This window comes from Nymphalis io, chromosome 13 (assembly GCF_905147045.1).
Source record: "Nymphalis io chromosome 13, ilAglIoxx1.1, whole genome shotgun sequence".
In the NCBI taxonomy this organism is placed as follows: domain Eukaryota; kingdom Metazoa; phylum Arthropoda; class Insecta; order Lepidoptera; family Nymphalidae; genus Nymphalis; species Nymphalis io.
This window is the reverse complement of record NC_065900.1, coordinates 6176584-6201276: the sequence shown is the minus strand read 5'-3', so window position 1 is coordinate 6201276 and position 24693 is coordinate 6176584. Positions and strand designations below refer to the sequence as shown.

At 30.9% G+C, this 24693-nt stretch overlaps 1 protein-coding gene across 6 annotated transcripts in view; it reads left to right on the top strand.

The window, feature by feature from the left end:
• LOC126772844 (protein held out wings) overlaps positions 1 to 17193 on the top strand; it is a 64021-nt gene extending 46828 nt beyond the window's left edge. Inside the window, exons 3-8 of one of the 6 annotated variants that reach the window (XR_007669696.1) lie at positions 6642 to 6758; positions 7199 to 7339; positions 7919 to 8039; positions 8927 to 9259; positions 9878 to 12003; positions 14211 to 17193. Coding sequence is in view for 5 of the 6 variants with exons in the window: in XM_050493447.1 (XP_050349404.1) it covers positions 6642 to 6758; positions 7199 to 7339; positions 7919 to 8039; positions 8927 to 9259; positions 11886 to 11962 (789 nt within the window). In the remaining variant the exon portion in view is untranslated. Of the gene's footprint in view, positions 1 to 6641; positions 6759 to 7198; positions 7340 to 7918; positions 8040 to 8926; positions 13222 to 14210 lie in introns of those variants that run through there. The other 5 variants (XM_050493447.1, XM_050493448.1, XM_050493446.1 and 2 more) reach the window with 5 other exon arrangements.
• The last annotated feature ends 7500 nt before the right edge of the window (positions 17194 to 24693 follow it).

Genomic DNA, 24693 nt, shown 5'->3' with positions numbered 1-24693 from the left:
TTTCGAGGCAAGAGCATGTACCTAAATTAAATAAAAATGTCGTGACGTCATAACATAGATGTTAGTTGCCGCCATTTTGTAAAAAAATCATACTCCACACGTATATTTAGTAAATCTGAATTTATTTTATTATTCTGATTATACTTGTGTGAATTATTTTGATTTAAAGGAGAATTTAATTTTACCTGAATAATTTTTTTTTTTGTAAAAACATCCGATTCGTCTCGCGGACTTCTATTGTCCGTTGATGTTTTATGCCAGAAACCTTCACGCAACTGTCAACAGACAAAAAAAACATCATTTTGTATCTGTATTTAATTACAGATTATATTACATATTCAATTTGAACCAAACAAATTATTATTAATTTTTTTTATTAGGTATTTAATAAAACTTATTATTTTTTAATAATTGCCGATTTTCGCTTAGTAATGGTAAAAGGGCCAGTAATTAGGTTAGCGAATTCAGACGCCGTACGTATGATACGTTCCATTTAGTTCCAACGCCAAATGTTCGTTCGAGTGAATGAACAGTATTGGTGCCAGAGAAACAGTCAGAGACGCAAGTCCGTCGGTAATTTTTTTTACACCAACTTCAATGTAGTTTATTTTCAGCCAGTTTGTTTATTTAACTACGGCGTTTCGAAATAAATGACAACAAGCGATTGACGTAGTTCGTGACTGAAGGATTAGTCTGTCAACACTGTTAAAAAAATTAAATCGTAAAGTGATTATGTAAAACATTCTTTAAAGCCTTTGATTCACTAATGATAATAAAATGGTTTCGTTTATCAATGTGTGTGAACTTTATTTATTACTCTTTTAGCTTTAATTAATTTATTACATTTAATAAAATATATAATAAAAACCTTTTTCATTTATATAATTATAAACAAACATTGAAATATGGAGTCAATATATTCATGTAATTATAATAATTCGATGGGTATATCCATAGTCATTGTATATAATCATGGTATATCCATACCCATCGAATATCTCCATGACATATTTTATGAACAAGCATATTTTTCTTTTATATATCTTGATATTATCAGTTTTGTGTCACGCATTACGCGAAAACCTGGCAATGAAATTTAATGAAACTTGTCCGGTTTTTTCCGGTGAATTAACACAATTAGCCGTTGGATGCGGGCAGCGCAAGATCGGGCAACGTGGAAATCCTTGGGGGAGGCCTTTGTCCAGCAGTGGACGTCTTTCGGCTGATGATGATGAACACAATTATCAAATGATACTTAATATATCATATAACATCTAAGCGATAGTAGCTAATGATTCGACAGTAAAAAGTCTTCACCCATACAGTAATACGTGCAATAAAATTATCAAGGGAAGCTATATAAATGCCCCATGTGTTTGTGAATCTGCATCGGTGTGTGTGATAACAAGTTATTCATTCGAAAAGGTTATATAATTAGTTGCAACCTGAAGTAGTTGAACCGAAATGTCTTTATATATTTTATACCGGTCTAGTAGTAATAGATAGTCTACTAAACATAATCTCTCAAATATTCAAATAAAATTTTAAACTATTAAGCTTATGTTTGTGACCGAATCTGGGATCTTATTTATACATTATTTAAAAATGTTTCTATTTGAATAAACATTTCAACCAACGTGATTGCAATTGAACGTTAAAAATTATATTATATTATCTTGTGCAAATATACAACGTAATGTATGTGCATATTACGAATAAATAAATAAATTAAAACTAATATTTGCAGACACACCTAGCTTGAACAATTACGCATATTATCAATAACTTTATTTACGCATAAATATAAATGTCGTAAAGTGATAATTGTTGAAGAGAATTCTATACTTAAGATCTGATAATGATAGAAGCAATAGTGAAACTATTCAATATTAATACTTTCCTAGTACAGTCTAAGGAAAAAATATATAGGTAACTATGTTGTTTGTCAAAGACTAATGATTTATTATTACGATATTAATTTGTTTTTATAATGTATGTAGTGTTCGGGGGTAAAGGTGAAGGGCGAAAAGTGATACTTCACATGGAAACCTGTGCTGTATGATTGTCGGATGAAATTCTGCAACATCAACACTCATATTAGAGCGGCGTTTTAGAATACGCTCGAAAACCTCTTAAAAGAAGAGGCCTTAAAGCGGAAATAATGAAGACATTTTCGTTAACGTGCTACTTTACAGTATACGTTATTACTAACGACATTGTGTTTTCATGAAAAACTATGGACTTGAATAATCTATACTACATCTTCTACTGTTTAATGTTCCGCGTCAAGTAATAATGAACAACAAGAGACGTTGTTTCCATTCTATCATTCATTATCTCAAAATGTTATCCGACTCGCATAATTTACGTAGATTCACATATGACAGCAGTCTTTAATAAATTATAGCTTATGATTTCTGGGTTCATGTATTCTTAGCTTAAAATTAAATACCACTATCGCCTGCGGCAACTCTCGGTAACGCACGTCGTGACCAATCCATACATTCCTCAACTGTAAAATATATACATTCTATAAGTATTACGCCAAAATGTGCTTTATAAGCGAATGTATAAATGTTTAAATCGAATGTCATTTACAATAATCGTCGTGACAGATAGTTGGACAATTTACGTAGGAATTAACCCTTCAATCAAAAGTAATATTGATTCGTAATACACCTGCATTCATCCGGTACTCGTAATGGCTGGCAATCAGTAGCGGTCAATAGTTCATATATACGTTTCATCAAACAAAAGATGTTTGATTTAGACAAGAACACGGTCAACTGGCGTTGAAACGTTATTTACAAAAGTAAACATTAAGTGGTTTAATAATACGCCACGAGTAATATCAATACGATCTAACCAGTTGAAATTAATTTGTTAATTAACTGTTTATTAAAATGTGAGAATGATTATAGATGACATATTTATTATTTGTAAATAGAATTTTCGTTATTACGTAGTCAAAATGTTTACATATTTAGTAAATAATACGTGATTAGCTACCCACTGAACCCAGACTGTTGTAGGGATTGGTTTACCTTTTTTTTCGCGCAGTGGAAACCTTCAGAAAGGTACCCGGCTCCCATGGAGGGGAACCTGGTTATGGATTCTTACCCACTAAAACCACTGCGATGACCGTCCTCGGCACGGATCGGAGAGGCTGCGGGATCTTGGTGATATAATGCATCCGCGGTCTCTCTCGTGTTGTGCTCCGCTCGTGGCTAGGTGGAGCTCTCCTCAGGGGGTGAAGGTAATCTCGCACCCCCCCCCCCCCCCCCCCCCGCACTTCTCGCTGTAGTACCGGATCGACCTTATCGGATTAGTTTACCTATATCCTCTTCTATCTAACTTTATGTGGTTTTAGTAATAAAATAGAATAAAAAAGTGTTGAGATGAGAAGACATCATTCTAGATTAATTGGTCAATTTAAAAACACAATTTAAAACAGTTTTATTGTTTTGTAAATAATTCTTGTTTAATATCATAAAACAAGTTATTTTAAATTTAAAAACTAAAATATATGTGGTAGATTATTTTAATGCGTCCAGTCAAACTGCGGTAGGTTGTATTATAACACGTACTAAATCATATCATAAATCTTAAGATGTTTTCTTTTCAAAACGTCTTCGTATATCCATGATTATAACTTTGCAGAAGATCCAATCTCAGAAATCAAAACAATCTGAGTGAGTGCATCGCATATGTTTTATGAAGTTAAGAATAGCTGAAAAAACAAAAGCGCTTTGAGTCGTTCCTTTAAATAACAACATTGTTGTTGATACAATGAACCATATAAAATTATTATAGGCTGCTTGTTAGTAAGACCTCGACGGTATATTGCAGGAAATTAAAAATATATTTCATCAAAGGCGTTCTAAAATACATTTCATTTGGAATTAAGATAATTTGATCATAATGATCTTAAGTTTTAATTTATTTATTTCTTAAGGCAGGCCAACAATGAATTGACAAACTTTAAAAAGCACCCTTCTCTAAATCTTTATAATCAACCTTCGGACTGTTTACATTTGCTTGCATAGAGATTTAATCTATAATTAGTGTAAAAAACTGTTGCCTCGGAATTGCACATTTCTATTGAATACTATTATGCTGGTGTAACACTGTTGTGACAATTTACCTAATATATCCGGTACCTAATAACATAATTCCGTACCGCTGGTGACGTTAATTCGTTGAAAAAAAATTATTTGATTTGTATTCATGTTTTATTTGATGCATTTGTCATTAAATTGTAATCTGATTTTGTAATAATCGTGTTAAATGTTTAAACTAAATAGTTAAACCAATATCAAAAAAAAATAAAAAATAAGAATATTATACGTTATTTAAGTTGAAAAAATTTGAGCCACACATAATCATGTTAATTGTGAAATCAATTCTGTTCAATAAACGAAAAACAGTTAAAGATCTCTACCTTTTTAAATATTTTTCTACTATTATTTTAACTGTATAGGAACTACAGTACTGCTTTTAAATGCCCAGTACTTATTTGAAAACGTATAGCAATACCAAATGTGTAGTTAGAGTGCAATACAGTATGGTACATAGGTTGGAATGCAATTGATGTTTATCGATTAGATGCGCCGACGGCGAGGGCGTTCCCAGTGTTGCTATTATTAATGTTCTTGTATCTACTTACACAAGTACAAATCAAATTATTTCATTTTTAAAACGACAATTATATTGATTGCTATTGAATTTCCCATACAATATTACCAATTGATTATTTTTAAAGTGATGAGTATTCTGTAATAACGCTATATGATGTAATACCTATTAAAAATCTAATCGTCATTGGTTGTTTGTGGAAACCATAGAATTTTATTTATTCTGCATCCGACATCATTAAAATATTTAAAACTTTATTTTAAGTCCAATGAAGTCCGCTAGCCAAATAAATATGAGTGAATTTTACCGATTTCATTCCATCGTCTGCTTATAAATTTTTGGGAAGTGCTTCCGCGACGCGCTAACTCATCTAAACACGGTTCAGAAATATGAAACAGGAATATCTCGCAACGATATTCAACCAACTGCATCACTGTAATTCAGATTGAGTTATGATCAACTAGGAAGCATTTAGAATGCCTAACCTACATTCTGTTGCGACCAGTGTGTTAATTGGGACCGAACACTCAGCTTTGACCGTGACGACCCCTTTACTGGGTTTGAATTTATAAAACTGCTATAACTATCATCATATCTATCGTAGACTCATTCAGTTATGTGAATAAGTCAACATTGTTATGAAATTCAATTGATCGGATAAAAATTCAACGTTTTCTGCACCGTTGGAAGAATATGCAAATTCTTACGGTACACTTTGAACAGATTAGTCATGGTGTTTGTACGTACATGTTTAAGGCACAGCGAATGTAACGTGAAACGATATATGTTGTGCCTTTTCGAAAATACAGTAATCACTTTTGTCATGAAAATATTAACGGCTGGTGAGAAAACGAATGTGGGCGCGCGGCCAACTAGTGCGACGCTATTTCAACATGGCTTCGTGTCCGGCTGAGCTTTGTTCGCACTTGGGAAAAATAAGCCACTATTATTATTGACGAGTGACCGATGTTTCGAAGTTAAAAGATTAGAAAATAAATTTTTTTACGACATTTGAAAATATATCTTCACTAAGTCAACATGAATCTGGTACATTAATTTAAAACTGATGCAATAAAACAAGGTGTCAAATTTTGGGTAGACTAAAAACTTTATATGAAAACGAAGATTTATTATCCGTTTTGCTGCAATTTAGTTACCGATTGTGTATTAGCTGAGTAAATTAAGTACTCTAAAAGTGTTTTTATACAGAAAAGCCTTTGTATTGATTTTTAATATAATCATTTCTAATATTTATATGTTCCGTGCTAGTCATAATCAAAATCGTTGGACCGTTATAATCACGACTGTTTTCTCAGACCTATTGTTTCCCACTTCCGTGTCTCATATTTCTTTCTGTAGCACCAAAGAACCAGAAATTATTTCAGTTATAAGCTACATTTACAATTTAGTAAAATCGTAATATGCCGTTGACATCAAATTCGTTATTTTCAATATTGTTTTTAAAATATTTAAACCGTTTTGAAATAATAATTAATAATCTGTCATAGAAAACAATTTAAGATGACAGACGCGACAAATCTCAAGACTTAATTTCATCCACCATTTAATACTAAACATTTTAGTTATGTCCGAGATATTTGATTTTTGTAATTATTGTGCGTAAAAATTGTCTATGATATTGCGAGTTGCTTGGCAATATTCCAATTGTTCCATTTCTTACTTTGTAGACGGGGCAGAGATGCCCGTTAACGATTCATATGCGCTGAACTGTCCAAAGCTTTTTGATGCCTAGGAAATGAGTTTGATTTAAATGTTCTAAGCTTCTGCACGAGTATGTAATATGCGCTTGCGGCAAACACAATTTATGTATAATGGTAGTAATTAACCCAGTAGTTGCGCATTAAACACGAACTGAGATTAGCACGTGGAAGCATTTTGTAATAAAGATTGTTTTTGCTTGCCGAATATTATTTATTATCCTCCCTTTTTAATAATTATATTAATATTTGTTATAAAACTGTATAGCATTTTTGTTCTATTTACAGTTCAACTTTGTGGGAAGGATTCTCGGACCCAGAGGTATGACTGCAAAACAGTTAGAACAGGAAACTGGATGTAAAATTATGGTCAGGGGCAAAGGCTCAATGAGGGATAAGAAGAAGGTAAATTATTTATTTTAATGATAACGGCTCCTTTATTTAAATAATATATAACGAAAAATTAAGACAAATGTTATTTGTGTTTCATGCAGCGCTGTTTGGAATATGCTACAGGTTTATATTATACAATACTTTGTCTAAAACGATTCGTCAGAATCATGCGTCAACCGCTTCTGTGAAAAGTTATACAGAAAACCTTAAAAGGATGTCTCGTATTAATATTTCTATGAAATATTCCTTTGAATTTATTAATTATTTATTTTAGTCATCTTTATCTTCTCCTAAACTTAGCATAATTTACATTTACGACCGTTTTCTAGTCACTAGACATTCTTGGCACTAATATTCCTTTTTCTGGCCCAACAATTTCGTTCAAATAAATTTGGATAAACCGTCTTTTAAGTATTACGTATCCAATGATTTATCTTTTGGGCATATTCCAGGAGGACGCCAACAGGGGTAAGCCAAATTGGGAGCACCTAGCTGACGATTTGCACGTACTGCTTACAGTCGAAGATACAGAGAACAGAGCGAAGATTAAGTTGGCCAGGGCTGTTGAAGAAGTCAAACGCCTGTTGGTACCTGTAAGTGACATTTTTATTTGCAAGAATATGTTTTTAACGGAATATTACATAACCACTTATTAAATTAAATTTTACTCAAAATTACATAAGCACTCCATTTTCAAATCGTATAATCTATTTCTCAAATGAATTATTTTAGAATATCTGTTGTAATACAAACGGTATGTTTATAGTAAGCCTTTAAATTGTAAACAGTTTTTTGATGTCGATGACATAATATTCTTGCAGTAGCAATATTAGGATGTCTTATATACATTTATGAAACTGGTTGATAAATAGATTTACTTTTGGCAAAAACATCGCCACAGATCTTCAAATAATAATGATCATTTCGTCATAGTCAAATCAATCATAAACGAACTGTCAATCGGAACTGCGTTGGCTGTATTCGATATTTGTCAAGTTTCGTATATGCAATGCTTGGCAAACCGTGTAACCTGAGACGTGACGTATGTTGTGTTTAAAATTACGCTGAACTAAATATCCTTTCAAATCTTATTGGATGTTATATGTTTATTATTTGACGAATAAGATGTTAAAATTGTTGAATATATTTTAATAAAAGGGTTTATTTTACAGCAAGCTGACGGCGAAGATGAACTGAAAAAACGTCAGTTAATGGAATTGGCCATTATAAATGGCACATACCGTGACTCAAGCACGAAAGCGGTCATGCCCGTCAACGGTCAGTGCTTAATAAGTATGGCCGCCTTTATGTTTTGTCACTAATATAAATTAAGATCTAACATATATTTTAAATTTTGGTTATTTATTTCTATTACTTATCAAGTTCATAGATACTATCATTTCTTTTCTTGCGTTTGATTTTGGGAACGGATTTGGAATGGATGTTAAATATTTTCCATTTTTGTTTAAAATTGAATTTAACCCAAATTTGACACTTTCCGTTTTCAAAGAGAGCAATAACCATTTGACTTAAAAAGACCTGAAAAAGGACCTAAGTTCGGTAACTTACTGTGAGAGAGCGATATATATTTGTCTTGCTCATATTTGTCTACAAGGAAATCAAATTCACTTATTCTGGGACAAAAGTGACTATGCTTGACCCACTTTGTTGACTGATGGCTGATCTGACCTGAAATGCTCCGTGGTCAACATTATCTTGAGATCCATTTATAAAATATTAACAAATGGGACTGCGACAATGTTACTTTTTTTGTTTTTTATGTATACATAAGTGTTTCTCTTTTTAAACTTGTGTATACTTATTTATGCTACATATAACTGTTAAATGAAAATGATTTCTGGTTTGTCGACCGACATGAGTCATCCACCATCATTAAGATGACTAACTTAATTGATTTGTGGCATGCCACGGTTGTTAACTCTTAGCATGGGTGATTTCATTGCGACCAGTACGATAAATCTTTGACAAATTTATTTCAAATTGCAAAAATGAGCATAATGACAATAACAAAATTAATTATCACTGATTTTTGTTATTAAACAACTTTTGTTTCCATTTTTCAACTTAAAATACAGTTAAAGCTTCTCATATCATAAATTATCGAATAAGATTTAACAATCTTTACTGAAAATTATTGATAACAAAAGGTGAATCCACAGCCGATGAAGAATGGCGACGTGTAGCCGCAGAAACCCAGCGGTTATTGGCACCAACTGGTGGAGTAGGTGGTGTAGGCAGCGTTGCTCTTCGCACATCAGCGCCATTGGGAGCTCCGTTGATACTGTCTCCACGCATACCTACAGCACCTGGTGGACAAGCTGGGTTGCTTAACGGATCAGGCGCTGGTGCTGCCGCTGGTCTTCTGTCTCCCGGAGAACCGTCTCACCAGTTGATCTACGCGTCACCATATGCTGACTACGCTAACTACGCAGCCCTGACAGCGGCTGCCAATCCTCTGCTGACAGCGGAGTACGCCGCCGCCGACCATACGGGTGGGTTATTCGCCCGTTGATCTTTTATTTACATAGCATTTGATAACATCTTTAACATTTCAGTGATCTATTTCAAACCTAAAAATCATGTTGTGAGTACGTGATTATAAAAAAGGATCAATTATTTAAATGTTGGTGTTATCGAATGTCGATTAAACAAACTAACGCTAAAGGTACCGGGTATCTGACTACAAATGTTTGTTAGACTCAAAGTTATTATCGATTTAGGTAGGTGAATATGATGTTAGAATTAACTGGAGGTTTAAAGCTTATCGCATTACGTATTAATGATGTTTAACAGCACGTTTTTTTATACACGAACGGATATATTTTATACAATCACAACACAAATATTTACAAGCATGCGTAATTTTAGCAGTGTTCGTTTTATAGCTTAGCTTGTCTTGCCTGTTTAACCCCTACTTACATTGTTACCCCATTGATATTAGGTTAAAATTACGTTGTTAAATCGGAAAATAGTATCGACAAAAAATAATATTCGAAGATGTTTCATAATTGGATACCGATAGTAAATTTTACACATCTAACAGACTAATACAATTTTGTAGATAACAAAATTTTTGAACTGTGATTTTAAATGTTTTAATGGGGTTGCAGCGTCGAGATATCTACTTGCTGGCTTTTGACATTGGCCACAATTGCAGACCGCAATAAGATACGACAGGCTTCCAACTTCATCGTTACGGTCAACGCAACATTTTTAGGACCTGGCAAATTGCAGTCGAATATCTTATACCATAGACTATCAAATCGACTTTAGTTCTACTGCCTGTTTAAATTACCATAGATAAGTCTGGGTGTGGTATTTTTATATGCGTGTCCGCAAGACCTAACCGTCCTTGAAAAATTGTTTTTTAAAACGCCTCTTCTAAAGTCATAAGAGCCATTAACAAGTTAGATTTAAGTTTTACTTTAAGAACGATTTAATTTAGTGACTCGATATTGTACCTACGTTATGTTTTTAATTTAAAAAACCAACTGTTTTTTCTTTAGCCGTTTTGTACAGTCATACAAAGTATATTTTATATCTCAACGAACAAAGGATATTATTTATTTATTATATAGCATTATAAATTATTTACACAAAGTAATATAAATGAAATATTTATTTTAACGTTTTCATAACAGTGTTTGAAGGCAGATTTGAATAAATATTGTAGTTGAGTACTTCTGATACTGCCAATAGAACTCTTATAAGTTACCGTTTTTCGATATACAAAGACATAGAACTTTATATACATTATATTATTATTACATTATATATAATAGTCGCATTGATTAAAAAACATAATTTTCTAATGTTTTTGTGATAACCCTCGCTTGTAATACAACTAATCAATTAACATATTGTTAATGTTTATTCACACAGTACCGGCTTTAATACCGAGATCACAAGAACGTAACAATTTAATGAAATAAATACTTCCTTGTGAGACATATATTTAAATATTAGAATTGGTGGAAAGCGTAGACAAAAATAAAATTTGCAAAAGCCGGTTCTTTTCATAAAATACTTCAGAAACTTGTCAATAACATTGTTGCATGTTATAATTTTGATCATTATTAGATTTCCCGAATGTGATTAACAAGATTTTTTTTTCGTTTTTTATTAACTGTAAAAATCTCTGAATGACGAAATAATTATTAATAATTCAGTGATTACAAGCAAAGGGACCAAATACAAATTGAATATTTATTACAAGCAACACAATCGTAATATATTTAACTATTAACCACACTGATTACTAAAAATCTCATAAACATTCAATTGTAGAAATTGAAGAAGAACATTCTAGACAATTATAAATTTTCAACCTTACGATAATAACATAGCATTTTATATATTGAGAACTAGAATGTTATGTTATTGCTGTAACAATGTCATAGTTTATTAATTTATTAGCCATATTATTATATTTATAAACATACCATAGGTTTAAGTATTATTTTTATCTTTTAAAGATTTTTTAGTTAGTGTAGAAAAGAGTGAGCTTTATGAAAAAAAAATCAAACAGCCGTTTATTAAATAGGTTCATTATTCTTTATTCTTGTTGCTGAGTCAGATTATTTTAAATGATTATATATTTTTAATTAATTTCTGTACGATCAAATGAGATTTAAAGTTTTATTTTTTATTTCCAAAGCAATAATATATTATTATAGATAAATTTTAGACGTAGATAAGCATAAAACTTGAAGTTAGTGATTACTGCCAAGCGTACGGCTTCTATAATATCTATGTTAAACATTTTAAACGTGACCAACATCGGCGGTTGTTATTTACTGTTTGCAAACTTTGTACAAATTGTATGAAATTGTATGGCGTTAAATTAATGAGAATAATTTCTTTTCAGCATTTAAATATATAGTTTGTTACAGGCATCCTAGGCAATTAAAAACAATTTAAATATCTAAAATCGTATCGTTTTTCATTCCATGGTAATGATAAAAGTGTTATATTGTTAATTATGTCAGTTTTATATGATCATCACATAAACCTTATTTTTGTAAAGTATATAAAAGCCTGGGTGCCGCTCAACGGTAATTGGTTGAAACTTCATAATGCTCTGTTCAGACACAGATAATGAATATCCTATGCCGCTAGGTATCGTGCGGAGGGCGGGACGGCTGACGCAGGTGAGGGAGCACCCTTACCAGCGCACTGCCTTACCGGCGCCTTAATTCCCGCCAAAACGCTCTCACGCCGCCATTTTGTTAACAAGGTGAGAAGCGCGCGTGCACGCATGCCTTACGATGAATACGCTTGCATACACGATCTGTGTTCGTAAAACCTTCAATTGACGTATCGGTAAATTTGAATCTCAAAAATCATAGTCGATAATAAAATCGATACGACATTTGATTGTTTCAGAGCTTAGTATTACAATCTCAATGTATGATGCAAATATATAATGCAATATAGCTAGCGATCATATTCGTTCGTAAGAATGCGTGTGTGCCTCTGCTTTATGGTCTCTCTGTGTCCTTTTCTATATTATTGTGTACTTATTAGTTATGTCCTCGATTAGTTTGTTCGAGGAATATTATGCCCATCACTACTTCAAACCGGATCTGAAGTGACACTGCATAATTTGTAACTGTGATTTTTATATTTCTTTTTTTTTATAGATTTTTAAACCTGTTACATGTTGTGATGCGAGGCGTTATAACAGTGTTTTTTACGAAATATTTTAATGTTTCCAAGTTGAACATCAGCGTTACCAAATTTCTCATTTTGTTCTGTTAATGCTTCTGTTGTAATATTTTTATCACAACATGTGCCTTCTAAGAGTCACGTATGCATTATCTATGCGAACAATGATATTTCGGGTAATGTTTAGAAATATATTTTCAAGGGAAGAAGGATTGGAATTCCAGTAATTAGCTGACTCGTTGTGTTTCTTAAAATAAATCCAGATATCTTATTACGTTAAGCAAATAAATTCAATGCAGGTGCTACATTCGGGTTGTGAAGTCCTTCTTTCCTAAATTTCGCCCAGTATTAGTCAAAGGAAAGAGCATTTTCAGAATATGTGCCATCGTTCCAGTATTAAACAAAATGCCCCATCCTTTGACTTAACATTTTTTTTATATTCATCACAAGTTTTCTTAGTCAATATAAGATTTTTATATATGAAATTTTTAAGCTAGTTGATTTTATTGCCTTAGGTATTATTTTATTCACTTTCTTATTTGAAAGTTTTTTATTATTAAGATTTTTGCACTTGTGTCCTTGTGGATTTTGAAATGGCATACGCCGATTACGTATTTTCACGCTTTATATGCAATACTTTTTAAAACTGAACGCTATCGATATTATTATAAAAAAGAATTATATAAGATGATATGTTTGTATAAAATATTATTTCAATTGTTGATTGTAAATATTAAATGCATTTTCAGAAGAATATACTTTACAATAAATTGTCTGAAATTTTCAATTGGAGTTTTTTTATTTTTAGCTCGAACAGGATCGCGTATTTGGTTAAATATACAATACAATAGTGAAAACAATGAGTCAATAGAGTTGATGACGTGCAGTCATTATGGTCAAATGTAGCCTCACACAACTAACATGTAACTCCACAAGGCCAAGTTCCCGACTATTGCCATAATAATTACGAAGTGCACTGTCATAACTGCTACTGTCACTGCAGATTTATTTGTAACTATATATTTATATTATATGAGTCACTAACATGCAAATATGTAATGACATCGATCACAAACTTATTAACAATTAAAAAGTGAATGCTATCATATAAATATATTTTTGAACTATTTCAGATGTGTTGAATAACTTACATACTTGCATCGGGGTGATATGGTTATACATAAGTAATAAGTTTATTACCTATGCTTGTTTGTTTTGGGATGAGTTTAAAACACCGAAGCGTACTTATCCTACTTCAAGTGTTTGAAACTCAACTCAATGGGAACTATTGGGCATTTAATCCTATTCTGTAGATTATCATTATCATACTAAATTATTTTAACATTTTCAACCATTAACTAAGTAAACTAATTTAAGTATACGTTGTATAATTTATTAACAGGACCATAGCAAACGAATCTAATGTCGCGGCACGAATGCCTGATAGCCTCCCGATATTATTATTTTTTTTTTTTTATCAAAATCTATTTTTAAATCCGTACACCTTAGACATCGATCCGAGATCCAGTTTGATCGCTTTTATAAGCTGCATGTCGTGCCGGTTCCCATTCATGGTATCATACGATATTTTTGTGTCCACGTGAATTGCCCAAAATTGAAATTTCCGAGAACGCAATAATTATTATACGGCGTGACGCGGGCAGCGTAAAAGCGTTGAAGCTTTCGACCTCGCGATTGAGGCTTCGTGTAGTCGGACCATGACATTTTGATCGATACTAACATTCTGTTTTTCTCTCTTCTCGTTAACCCGGCTAGGTGAGTGCTAATGGCGCCGAGGCATTAACAGAAGAAACGGTCGCCCGCCCGCACAGGACCCTATGTCGCCGCGTAACATATTCATCGGAACATCGACCACCATGTAGCTATAGCTGTTGGGCCTTTCACGTTAACATGTACTATGTATTTTAATAGTCTAACTATTAACATTTATATGCCTGTTATGTTTATAACAAGATGAACTTTATTAACAATTTATATTATATTTCTTTTTGAAGTGGCACACGCCATCGACTATATTTACTGTATTGTAACATTGTACTTCTGTTGTCGCTTGACCGTATTGTTGTTGGAGCACGAGTGTTGTTAGGTTACCCTATCTACCGCGGCGCTAAATTTGTTTAATAATTTTTTAGTATTTAGTTATTTATTAGATCTAGTTATATATTATATTATCGAAATATATAAAGTATCGTTTTGTTGAGCAAAAAATTTGGCGCCGTCGAAATATTATTTTGATGGCTTAGAAATTATTTTTAAACTGTTTCAATTTAGATCATTTAATCTTTTAGTAGAGTTGTTCAATGTAGTTGACGTAAAACTGAAATCACTTTTGGTTACTGTCTGCTATTTGAATGCATGTTTATTTATACAGAAACATGAATAAGATTTTTATATTTTAACTTCTACATTTTTATAAACGATTTATATGTTAAGTATAGTACAAATTACATAAATATTCGTATTCTGGAGTTGAGAAGAAACATCGCTTCTCCAGATAACAAACAAGAGGCAGGATAGAGGTAACTGGATGTAAGTATAAATGTATTAGGTATTAATCCGCAAAATTGTAGATTAGCATGTTTTCATTGGACTGATAATCGAATACCTAATAGTCTTTGTATTTCATTTACTTATTGACTCTAAGATCGCTTTGGGAAATTGTTAAACTTGAACCAAAGAATATTAAAATGTCGGTCATTGGAATATTTGATACGTTTTATATCTGACCAAAATTCAAGATGTCTTCCGTCACAAATAATAATTGGTCGATGAGTAAATGAATTCGCATTCGTGATTAGTTCTTTTTTTTTTAAATAATTATATTTTATAATCTGTAGTGCTTAATATTTATACATAACAAATCGTATATTGCACATCCCATGTGCCTTAATAATTAATGTACAATGTTTTCATTTTTGTGGTTCTATAAAACTGTTATATTGATTATTTAATAATAAAAGTAAATTTAGAAGAGATTAAATTATTGTTAACTTCGCTTAATGTTAATGTTTATACTTTGTCTTGAATCAATTTAGGTAATTAGTTGTATTTTTGTAAATGTAGTAGCTTCTCAAGACTAATTGTCTTATGGATCATATATATACTTACATTAAAGCCTTCGTTGCAATCTCCTGTAAGAATCTCTTGATAATTATTATTATCTGTATCAGAATATCACAGATCACCTTTTAACGTGTTTTTTAGTGTCTTAATAATAAATGTGTCTCGAAAATTAAAAATGTATAAGCAATTGCAAATGGGGCAATTATAATCATAGAGTTAATTGTTATGTACATAGCTATGTATTGTTAAAAGCAATAATATTTCAATAATTTACTATATTAAAGCTAGTGCAATAGATGTTATATCAAATGAATATTTTATAGAAAATTCTCATTATTTGAGCAATTATCAAAAGTAAGAGAGATCTGATGTTGAGATTAACGAAATACTATTGTAAAAATTTAATCACATGTTACATTGAGAACGAAAATTTATACCTTAAATTTTATTTAGAAATAAGAATAAATATAAAATATAACTTTTCACGGGAAAAAGTAAAAAAAAAAATCGTTGTCTTTAAGTGCCTTGTATGAATCTTTAGGATATTGTCAAAATGCATTCAAATAAAAAAAAATGTATAAAAATATCGACAAGAGTATGTTAATTTTTTTAGGAACACATGAAATTTTTATTAGCCTTTTATTCGAATTGTATAATCCTTGTTAACACACTCCGTCCATGATTACTTCATTATTAGTACTTAATATGTTGGTCTCTCACTCAAATGAATGACCATAAATATCTCTATGTAATGTATACGTTACGCAACGTATACATGTGTTAACATTTGAATCTTATTAACGCCATTCATTATGTTTTTTTAATAAGAATCTGAGAATTTAAGTATCTAGATATTATCTATACCTCATACAATCGTTAATTTTTTTCATAAATTTGCAATAGATATATATTATATTTAAGACCTTTTGAAACATCTTTGTCAATATTTTTCGTGTCAATTTCATTGTTAAAAATATTAATTATCTTTATATGTGGTGCTATAAATTGCATCAAAATAATTTCTGGCAACACCTTAAATTAGTAAAATATTAATCACTTAAATAGAATTATGTTTGAATCAAGTTTTAACATTATATAAAATATTTTAACATTAAATATATAGCACCCATTATTTTAAATCGAGTAAGTTAAACGATAATATTTTCTGTAGCATTTGGCTGTATCTTTGTCTATGGTACAAAAAATAGCATTTAAAAAATATCAGATGCCATACAGTTTTCGCATGAAAAATTTAACATCTATCTATAATATCAGTATAATAATATCGTGATTAATGAAGTTAACGTACAAAGTTTTTGAAAGTCTGTGTATAGTTATTTTACAATGTTTCAAACACGATGTATTGTTCATTGAAACATTTTTTGTGCCATCATCAGACGGACTTTCATGTTTTTTTTTAATAATATTTGTACTTATACCTACAATGGCAAATCACAAATGTGCCTTAAAATGAACTTTGTAAATAAATATATACTATAATTTTCAATAAAGTATTAAAGGAGAATAAATTCTTACAAATTGTTTTCCAAAAACAAAATAGAGTATATCTACTTTTAAAGCTTAGTTAAGTGAGATTGTGCATATTACTTATGTCTGTTTTGATGTGTGTTTAAGATTGATTTGGCATTAGTAAATATATTATTTGGAAAAAATCGATCCTGTCTTTAAATTGCTACATCGATATTCATTACCCATTAGAGTAACCAATTTATATTAATCAATAACGCAAAAATATTAACAATAATTATCCACCAGCGATGTGGAAAAAGCTCCAATCCAATCTTCTCACTGGGAAGAAGGCCTGAGCCCAATAGTGTGAGCCATTAACACAATGTTACTTTTTCACACAAAATATTATTTTTTACCTAATGTCAATTTTAATTTGAAGATAATAATACTAAAACAACAAAAATCGATTCGATAAATGTTTATCATAATTTGGTTGATTCGTTTACGAATTTCTTTAATATTTTTGTTGAGTAACAAATGTTCGTCAACTAAAGTCAAACTTAGTGAACGCAATTTATGCTATTATTTGAAGAATGCAATTAATTTATGTTATAACGATCGTTAATACACTAAATTATTGAAAATAATATATTGCGAAATAAATTATGAATTACAAACAGCACTCTGGTTAATGGACTTTTATAATTATGATTAGACATTGTCATAAATAAAACATGTAAAAAGCGATTTATTATTAATAACATTAAGTTTGTCGTTCATGTAAAACCATTACATAAATACATGGCTTACAAATAATAGTATTGATTACTGTATATCTATATAAATAAAAAAATATTTTCCTCAACATTATACAAACCGCTAGCGCCATCTATACTTTGGTCTATTAACTAACTCAAAGCTTCTTGGTCTGTTTGCTGTGGAATGCCATCTACATGTTACCAACATGTACCCAAGTAATAGGTAACATCCTGCGAATTGTTGAGAATATTGGATAGATGGTATGCTAGTTGCTGAATAATATTTAATTCAATGACCAAAATAAGCAAATCAGTCTGTCTGCTTGTTACTTTATGATGATTTAAGTCACTGAAAAGAATCTAATGAAATTTGACATAGATGTTACCTGAATAAAAACAATATAATTTACGGAACCTAGTTGATAAATAAATTTGTGGCCAAAAAATCTTACATTAGTTTTATGATATTTTTTTATTTAGGCTATGCAATAAAATATTACTTACAAATTATTTCAGTCTCTAAATCATGACACACAAATATGGCGCATATTTGTGTGACATTTCACCAGTATAATATACAAAAATATTAGTTAAAATTTTAATGGGTATACATGATGATTACTTTTATATTTGCCTCAGGGAGAATAGACAATGGGTGATTTTAAACTGCATTTTGAACTTTTCGCAATGCTGGAAAATGGAATTTTAAATTCGCCATCGCTCGCCCGGTGCACGTGGGAATGAACAGCCGGTAGTTAGAACTGCTTTGCCTCCCAGCAAAAATCGTCGCCACATTCAAACAACCTATTTTACCCTTTAGTTTATTGGTCTTAATAAATAAATTGGGAATGAATAATTTTATTAATCGAAAAAACGAAAAAATACTTTTATTGTCTAAATTATTGAAAGTTCTTCAAGTAAATTTAGCTTAATGAGTTTAACGTAAAATATATTAGAATATCAACCGGAATAATAATTAAAAAAAAAAACTTTTTAATAAAGTAGGCTCTATAAGGATGAGATTTTACATAGACCATGTAGGTATCCGCCAGCTTAAAATTGCATCTTAATTCTAGTTCTAGACTGTACCTGTCACTTGTCACGTCTTAGCCGGTCTCTTGCCCTGTTATTATCAAACACGTAGTGCGCTAGATTATTGCTTTGATTTATATGCATGAGTTCCAATAAATGATCCATAATTGGGCCGATATTTTTTTATCGTTTAGAAAGCCTCCTATAATAAATCTTCGTCACGTGAACGATAAAATCCTTAATGATGAATGGGAAATGTTGTTTAAGTCTGTTTGGTGTATTTTGTATGTAGATAACATTTATGGGATTTCTATTTTGAATAACTGAAATAAATAGGTACATATATGTTAAATTCTGCAATCTTATCGTGTTAAACAAGTTAGTATTAAAAGGTAAATGAATACACTTATTCATATTTAATTTATTTCTAAAAAATAAGTAGGTACGTACTATCTACGACAAAAATTTTTTTTCGGAAAAAATCAACTTCTCACCGTTTGTACCTGCATAACATTTTACTAAAATAAAATTCAGTCATTTTCTTTTATATTTTCGAGATTAAGTACATTCTCGACTAAGAATCAAATATAATATTATGCTAGCATTGTTTTCTTCGAAGAATTGTGCGTGCGAGGGAGTCCTAGATGGCTAGGGGCAGTCGCTCGTAAAATTGCAGTGAACCTTTGGGGGACGTCTCAAGACGCCCGTGCATTCTCATTTAAGCAGTATTAGCAAAATAAATAGATGTAACTCATACTAGTATTAAAAAAAAGTCCCCACCGCCCATAGACTTTGGCGATGTAATAAATATTAACCATAACTTGCATCGCCAATGTGCCACCAACCTGGTATCGTGGGTACTAATGAGTGGGTGTTACCCAGACGAACTTACATAAAGCCCTACCACCTACAGTAAAACATGATTACAATTAAAAAAATTAACAGAATTAATAAACTTTGTCTTATGTTGTTTCTATATTTATAAGGTTATGAGAATAAAGATCATCATTATGTTAATAAAATAAATAATTATTATTAATAATCAAGTATTAATAAATACATCAATATAATCAAGTATAATAAAAACATTTTTTTTATGCTTTTATAACATTAAACTTATTAAATGATAAAAACTTTTATGCTATTTTATTTGGATCCAAAAAATAATATATAATAATAATAATAGCTTAATCTCATATTTTATATTGTTCTATGTTACCAAAGAATCAACCCGGACTTACCTAACAACGTCGAGGGCGCGGGGTCATAAACTACTTCCCCTTAGACTTATTGCACGCCGACACTCACTTTCTTACGTTTACACACGTTTTCAAATTCAATGCGAGCACGGTGAAGCAAAATAAAAACTCTTTCAAGTCAGTGATTCTAAATGCGAAAAAGCGCTTTTATAGTTTGTTTCTTTTTTATATTCATTGTATATTACGTTGAAGTTTTTTTTTTGGTTTGAATTCATGTTAAGAAAATACAAATATTTTTAAAGTATGACGTTATCATTTATTTAATATATATTTTAGTTATTATTAAATGAGAGGTTGACTGATGATTTTATTGAAGAATTCCGGCCAAAGTTAAATAGCGTTTTGGTTGTCGTTTCGTGATAGTCATTTTGATTTTTTATCTGTGCTACACATGCCTTGTACGGAAATTGCAAAATAAAACAGAAGCCTTGGCAAAGACTGGTCGTTCGTCGTTTAAAATTAACAAGTATATACAGCCAATATAAGATACTTTATACGCTTAGTTCTCCGCATAAAATTTAATTTCTACAGAGGTAATATTCTGACGTGATTAATGCCTTCCCAGTTCGCCTACTTTAATTTCAATGAAAATTTGAAAAATTTCCCAAGCGGCTGCTGTCAGACGTTCCAGTGCAGGACAAAAGTTTTCACACCGAAAAATGTTTTTTTTTTCATTTTACAGGTTTTCGGTAAAATTCAAGTAAGAATTTCAAGTTCGTTGCGTTATTTTTTTCTTTTTTTCTTTCCCATTATTAACGTCATAACCAAAGATATAGGTACTTTTTATTCCAGTATTCGTTTGTGTACTGTTTTTTGGTGTTCTTTTTGAACTCATACTCGTGTTACATATGAACAATATGTAAATCATTTATTAAACATATATAAAACAGTTAACATTCTTATAATATATTTCTTTTTTATTTAATAAAAATTAATCTTTCTGCGGTCGGCAGACCATTGCATAAATGTACTAGGATGACAGCTGACAGCTGATAGCGTAACATTCCGAAGAGAGTAACATCAGCCACCACTTCAATCCGCTCTGCCAATAGGGTATTGAATAAGAAGAACGAGAGGTCGCATGTGCATTGCATACAATGGCTCACTCATCCTTTAAACAAACACAACTATACAAAGTCTTACTGTTTAGGAATATAATATATAATATGTGGCCCTGTACTAGTAGCCCTACCTTGAAACAGGGTTTGAAAGAGCAAATTAAAAGAGTTTTTATTCTATATATTTCTATATGTAACTGCGCTATTGGTTTATAAGTTAGTTTATAAGGCTACAGCAGTGTCTAAGGTGTTTGTTTTAAATCCTAACTGTAAAATGTGAATTTTTAGTCAGGAAATTCTCAATAGCAGCCCAGAGCTTGGAATTTGGTCAGGTCTTATATTCGCGTGCTTTGCGCACAGAAAGTCTTAGTGTTACTAAGGCTTTTAAGAGATTCTCTCGTAACTTTAAGTTGGCTACTTTTAATAGATATAATTTAAATAGATATCATTTAATTAGTAAACAAATATTATAACTTTATTAAATACAAATATTACTTATTAAATATTTGAAAATTATTTTTTCGACAATTTTTTTCCTTAAAATAACAGTATTATTCTTATCACAGCTTTTGACCATTGTCATAAACTTCTCTCTCTTACAGTATTGACATTACGAGAAGTAGTATCTAGAAATGCTTAGAATTTATATTCTGATCTGAAATTATACTATACAATTAAATAGTTTTACTTACAAAGCAATATTAAAGCTGTATATATATGGAAAAAGGTAGGTACTACCCACTCATCAGATATTCTACCGCAAAACAGCAGTACTTGGTATTGTTGTGTTCCGGTTTGAAGGGTAAGTGAGCCAGTGTAATTACAGGCACAAGGAATATAACATCTTAGTTCCCAAGGTTGGTGGCGCATTGGTGATGTAAACGATGGTTAACATTTCTTACAATGCCAATGTCTATGGGCGTTGGTGACCACTTACCATCAGGTGGCCCATATGCTCGTCCGCCTTACTATTCTATAAAAAAAAACACTAAAAATCTATCCTCCCAATACCTAATGGCTTATCATTGTTTATGTCCCTTAATTGTGCTGTAATTAACGAGCAATAATTACACGGTACAAAACATCGTTACCGACTTTGAAATATAGCTTTACTTATTATCGTGCTAATGAAACAAGTTTCTACTTCAACTACCTACACTCTCGTATGTAAGAGACTTAAATTGTCCACTTATACTAAGAGTATTCTTATCTCCGTCTATAATTAATTGGTAAAACGAGATAAAGTATGTAATTACATAAATTGATTGAAACGTGACCTATTAATGTAAGTATTCGCTTGAGGTATTTGCAATTATTGGTTAAAAAAACATTAATGTTATATCGAATTATTTATAAACATTCGTTTAATCATAAAAGTGTGTTTTTATAAGTACTAGGGTATAATAAATTCAAAGAATTGCATTTGTGTTATGCTCGAGTAGAAAAAAAATTCTATACATGATGTACTTACCTATAATTTGTCAAGAGTACGTTTCTAATGTTGCATTGTGTATTATTTTCAGTACGTCATCAATAAAATGTTTATAGATAAGTTACTTTCAGACGATGTTTTTTTTTATAATTTACAATATGCCTGTTCCGAATTTGCACTGGTCGAATATCACGGTCTATATAAAACCGTTAAAACTGATGGACAATTTTTTTTTTATTTGGGCCAGGAAGATCCTAGAAAAAACCAACAAAGTTTCATCACAATCGAATGAATGGTTTAGGGACACATAATAATAATAATGTCGTTCAGACCGATTTCGGCCACGGCGGCCGATCTCAAGAGAGATTAGCCAACTTCGCAGGAGATATTATAGTGCACAAGTGTGTGCGCAAATACAGGTGCACTCTCTATTCCCTAACTCTCATAGTCCGATGGGACGGCAATCCGACACGACCGGAAAGAGTTCAGTCGCAGGACCAAGGGCTTTACGTGCTTTCCGAGGCACGGGAGTGTAGACTCTGGGCTGATACTGAGAATTTTCTGACAGAAAAACTCAATAACTTTTTATTGGCCCGACCTGGGAATAGAACCCAGGAACTCCGGGTCTGCGGCCTCATATCAAGCCACTAGACCAACGAGGCAGTCACATATAGGACAAACAAACGTACATTCATTTTTATTCATATACACACATAATAATTTCAATTAAAATTCGATTGTCTTTTGTACTATGTAACATGAGTTTATTTAAACGTTAAACAGATTACTATCATCAGCTTAGTTTAAATAATATGTCGCTTAGGTAATTAGCAAACATATATTTAAGAGGCTTATTCAGAGTATAATTAAGAACAGAGTCCGCGTTTCACAGCAGGTTGGATAGCTTTTACGAGCTTTTAATTAATAATGTAATCAAGAATTATATTCAGTTTCGCAATAACTGTGTATCTCGGGTTTATTAGTCTACAGCATTCCCAGAATAAAACAAACCCCTTTAAGGTATTCCTAGAATTTGTATAATTTGTACTGTAATTATTTATATCTACTATTTATTTGTATAATTGTATAATTACGTTAATTTTTACTCTGTATCAGCCTTTTGTCATTAAATAATCATATGTTATTTTTCATTATTCTATTATCCAATGTGCCGAATAATATACGAATAGAATAAAATAAATTTAAAAAATAAAACGGCTTAAAGACATTATTAATAGTATATAATAAATAAATTATTATTATTATATATCAAACTGTTTTTAACGTAATTAATATATTTTTTTTAAATAATATTAAATTCTAGTTATTAAAATATGTTTTTTAATAATAATATAAGGTACAGCGGTTGGCTTTTTTTTCTCTTCAACTTTAAATGGGAATTAAAACCTTAAAAAATAATATCAGCAATTATATATTTACATTATTTCATCTTTTTAGATTATTTTAAGAATTTTAAATCGAAGATTATTCTTAAGTTTATTAAACATCTAAAGTCTTTAATTTTTATAAAATTGAATAATATGACTAATCTTAAAAGTTTAAGCGACAGAAAAATTTTAAATTTCATGTAGGTGTTTATTTATAGCATAAAAGTATTAAGAATGAAAAATTTACGTTTCCAAATACTAAATGGTAGGGCATAAATTAAAACTTTTCTGACATTTGTGTGACTTCCATGCTCGAACGTGTTTTCTTATTTAATTTGTCTTCTGAGTGACACCTATTATGAAACAGATCGCCTTATGCGTTAGCACGCGTTCTTCGTCTAGACGTCTAATAAACGAAAGTTCTTAGTAAAATCATGAACATTATCATTCATACGAAGTGTCAATTAAAAACTAAAGTATTAAAACTCTTAAAAAAAAGCAACACGTTTAATGATACAAAACTTCAGCGATTTGTTCGCTTATGGATTTTTTACATTATATATTTAAGGAATTCTGTAATATATAGGCAAAATGTTAGATTAAGAACGTAAGAAGATTTTTACTGAACCTTAATAAAGTGTAACTGTAATATTGGATCTTATTTTTTGATTATGAATATAGGAGTCAAAACGTTTATGCAAATGTTAATATTCATATTTCTCAAAACAACATTATTTTCTTGAAAATATTATATGTATCACATGGTAACAACAGATTT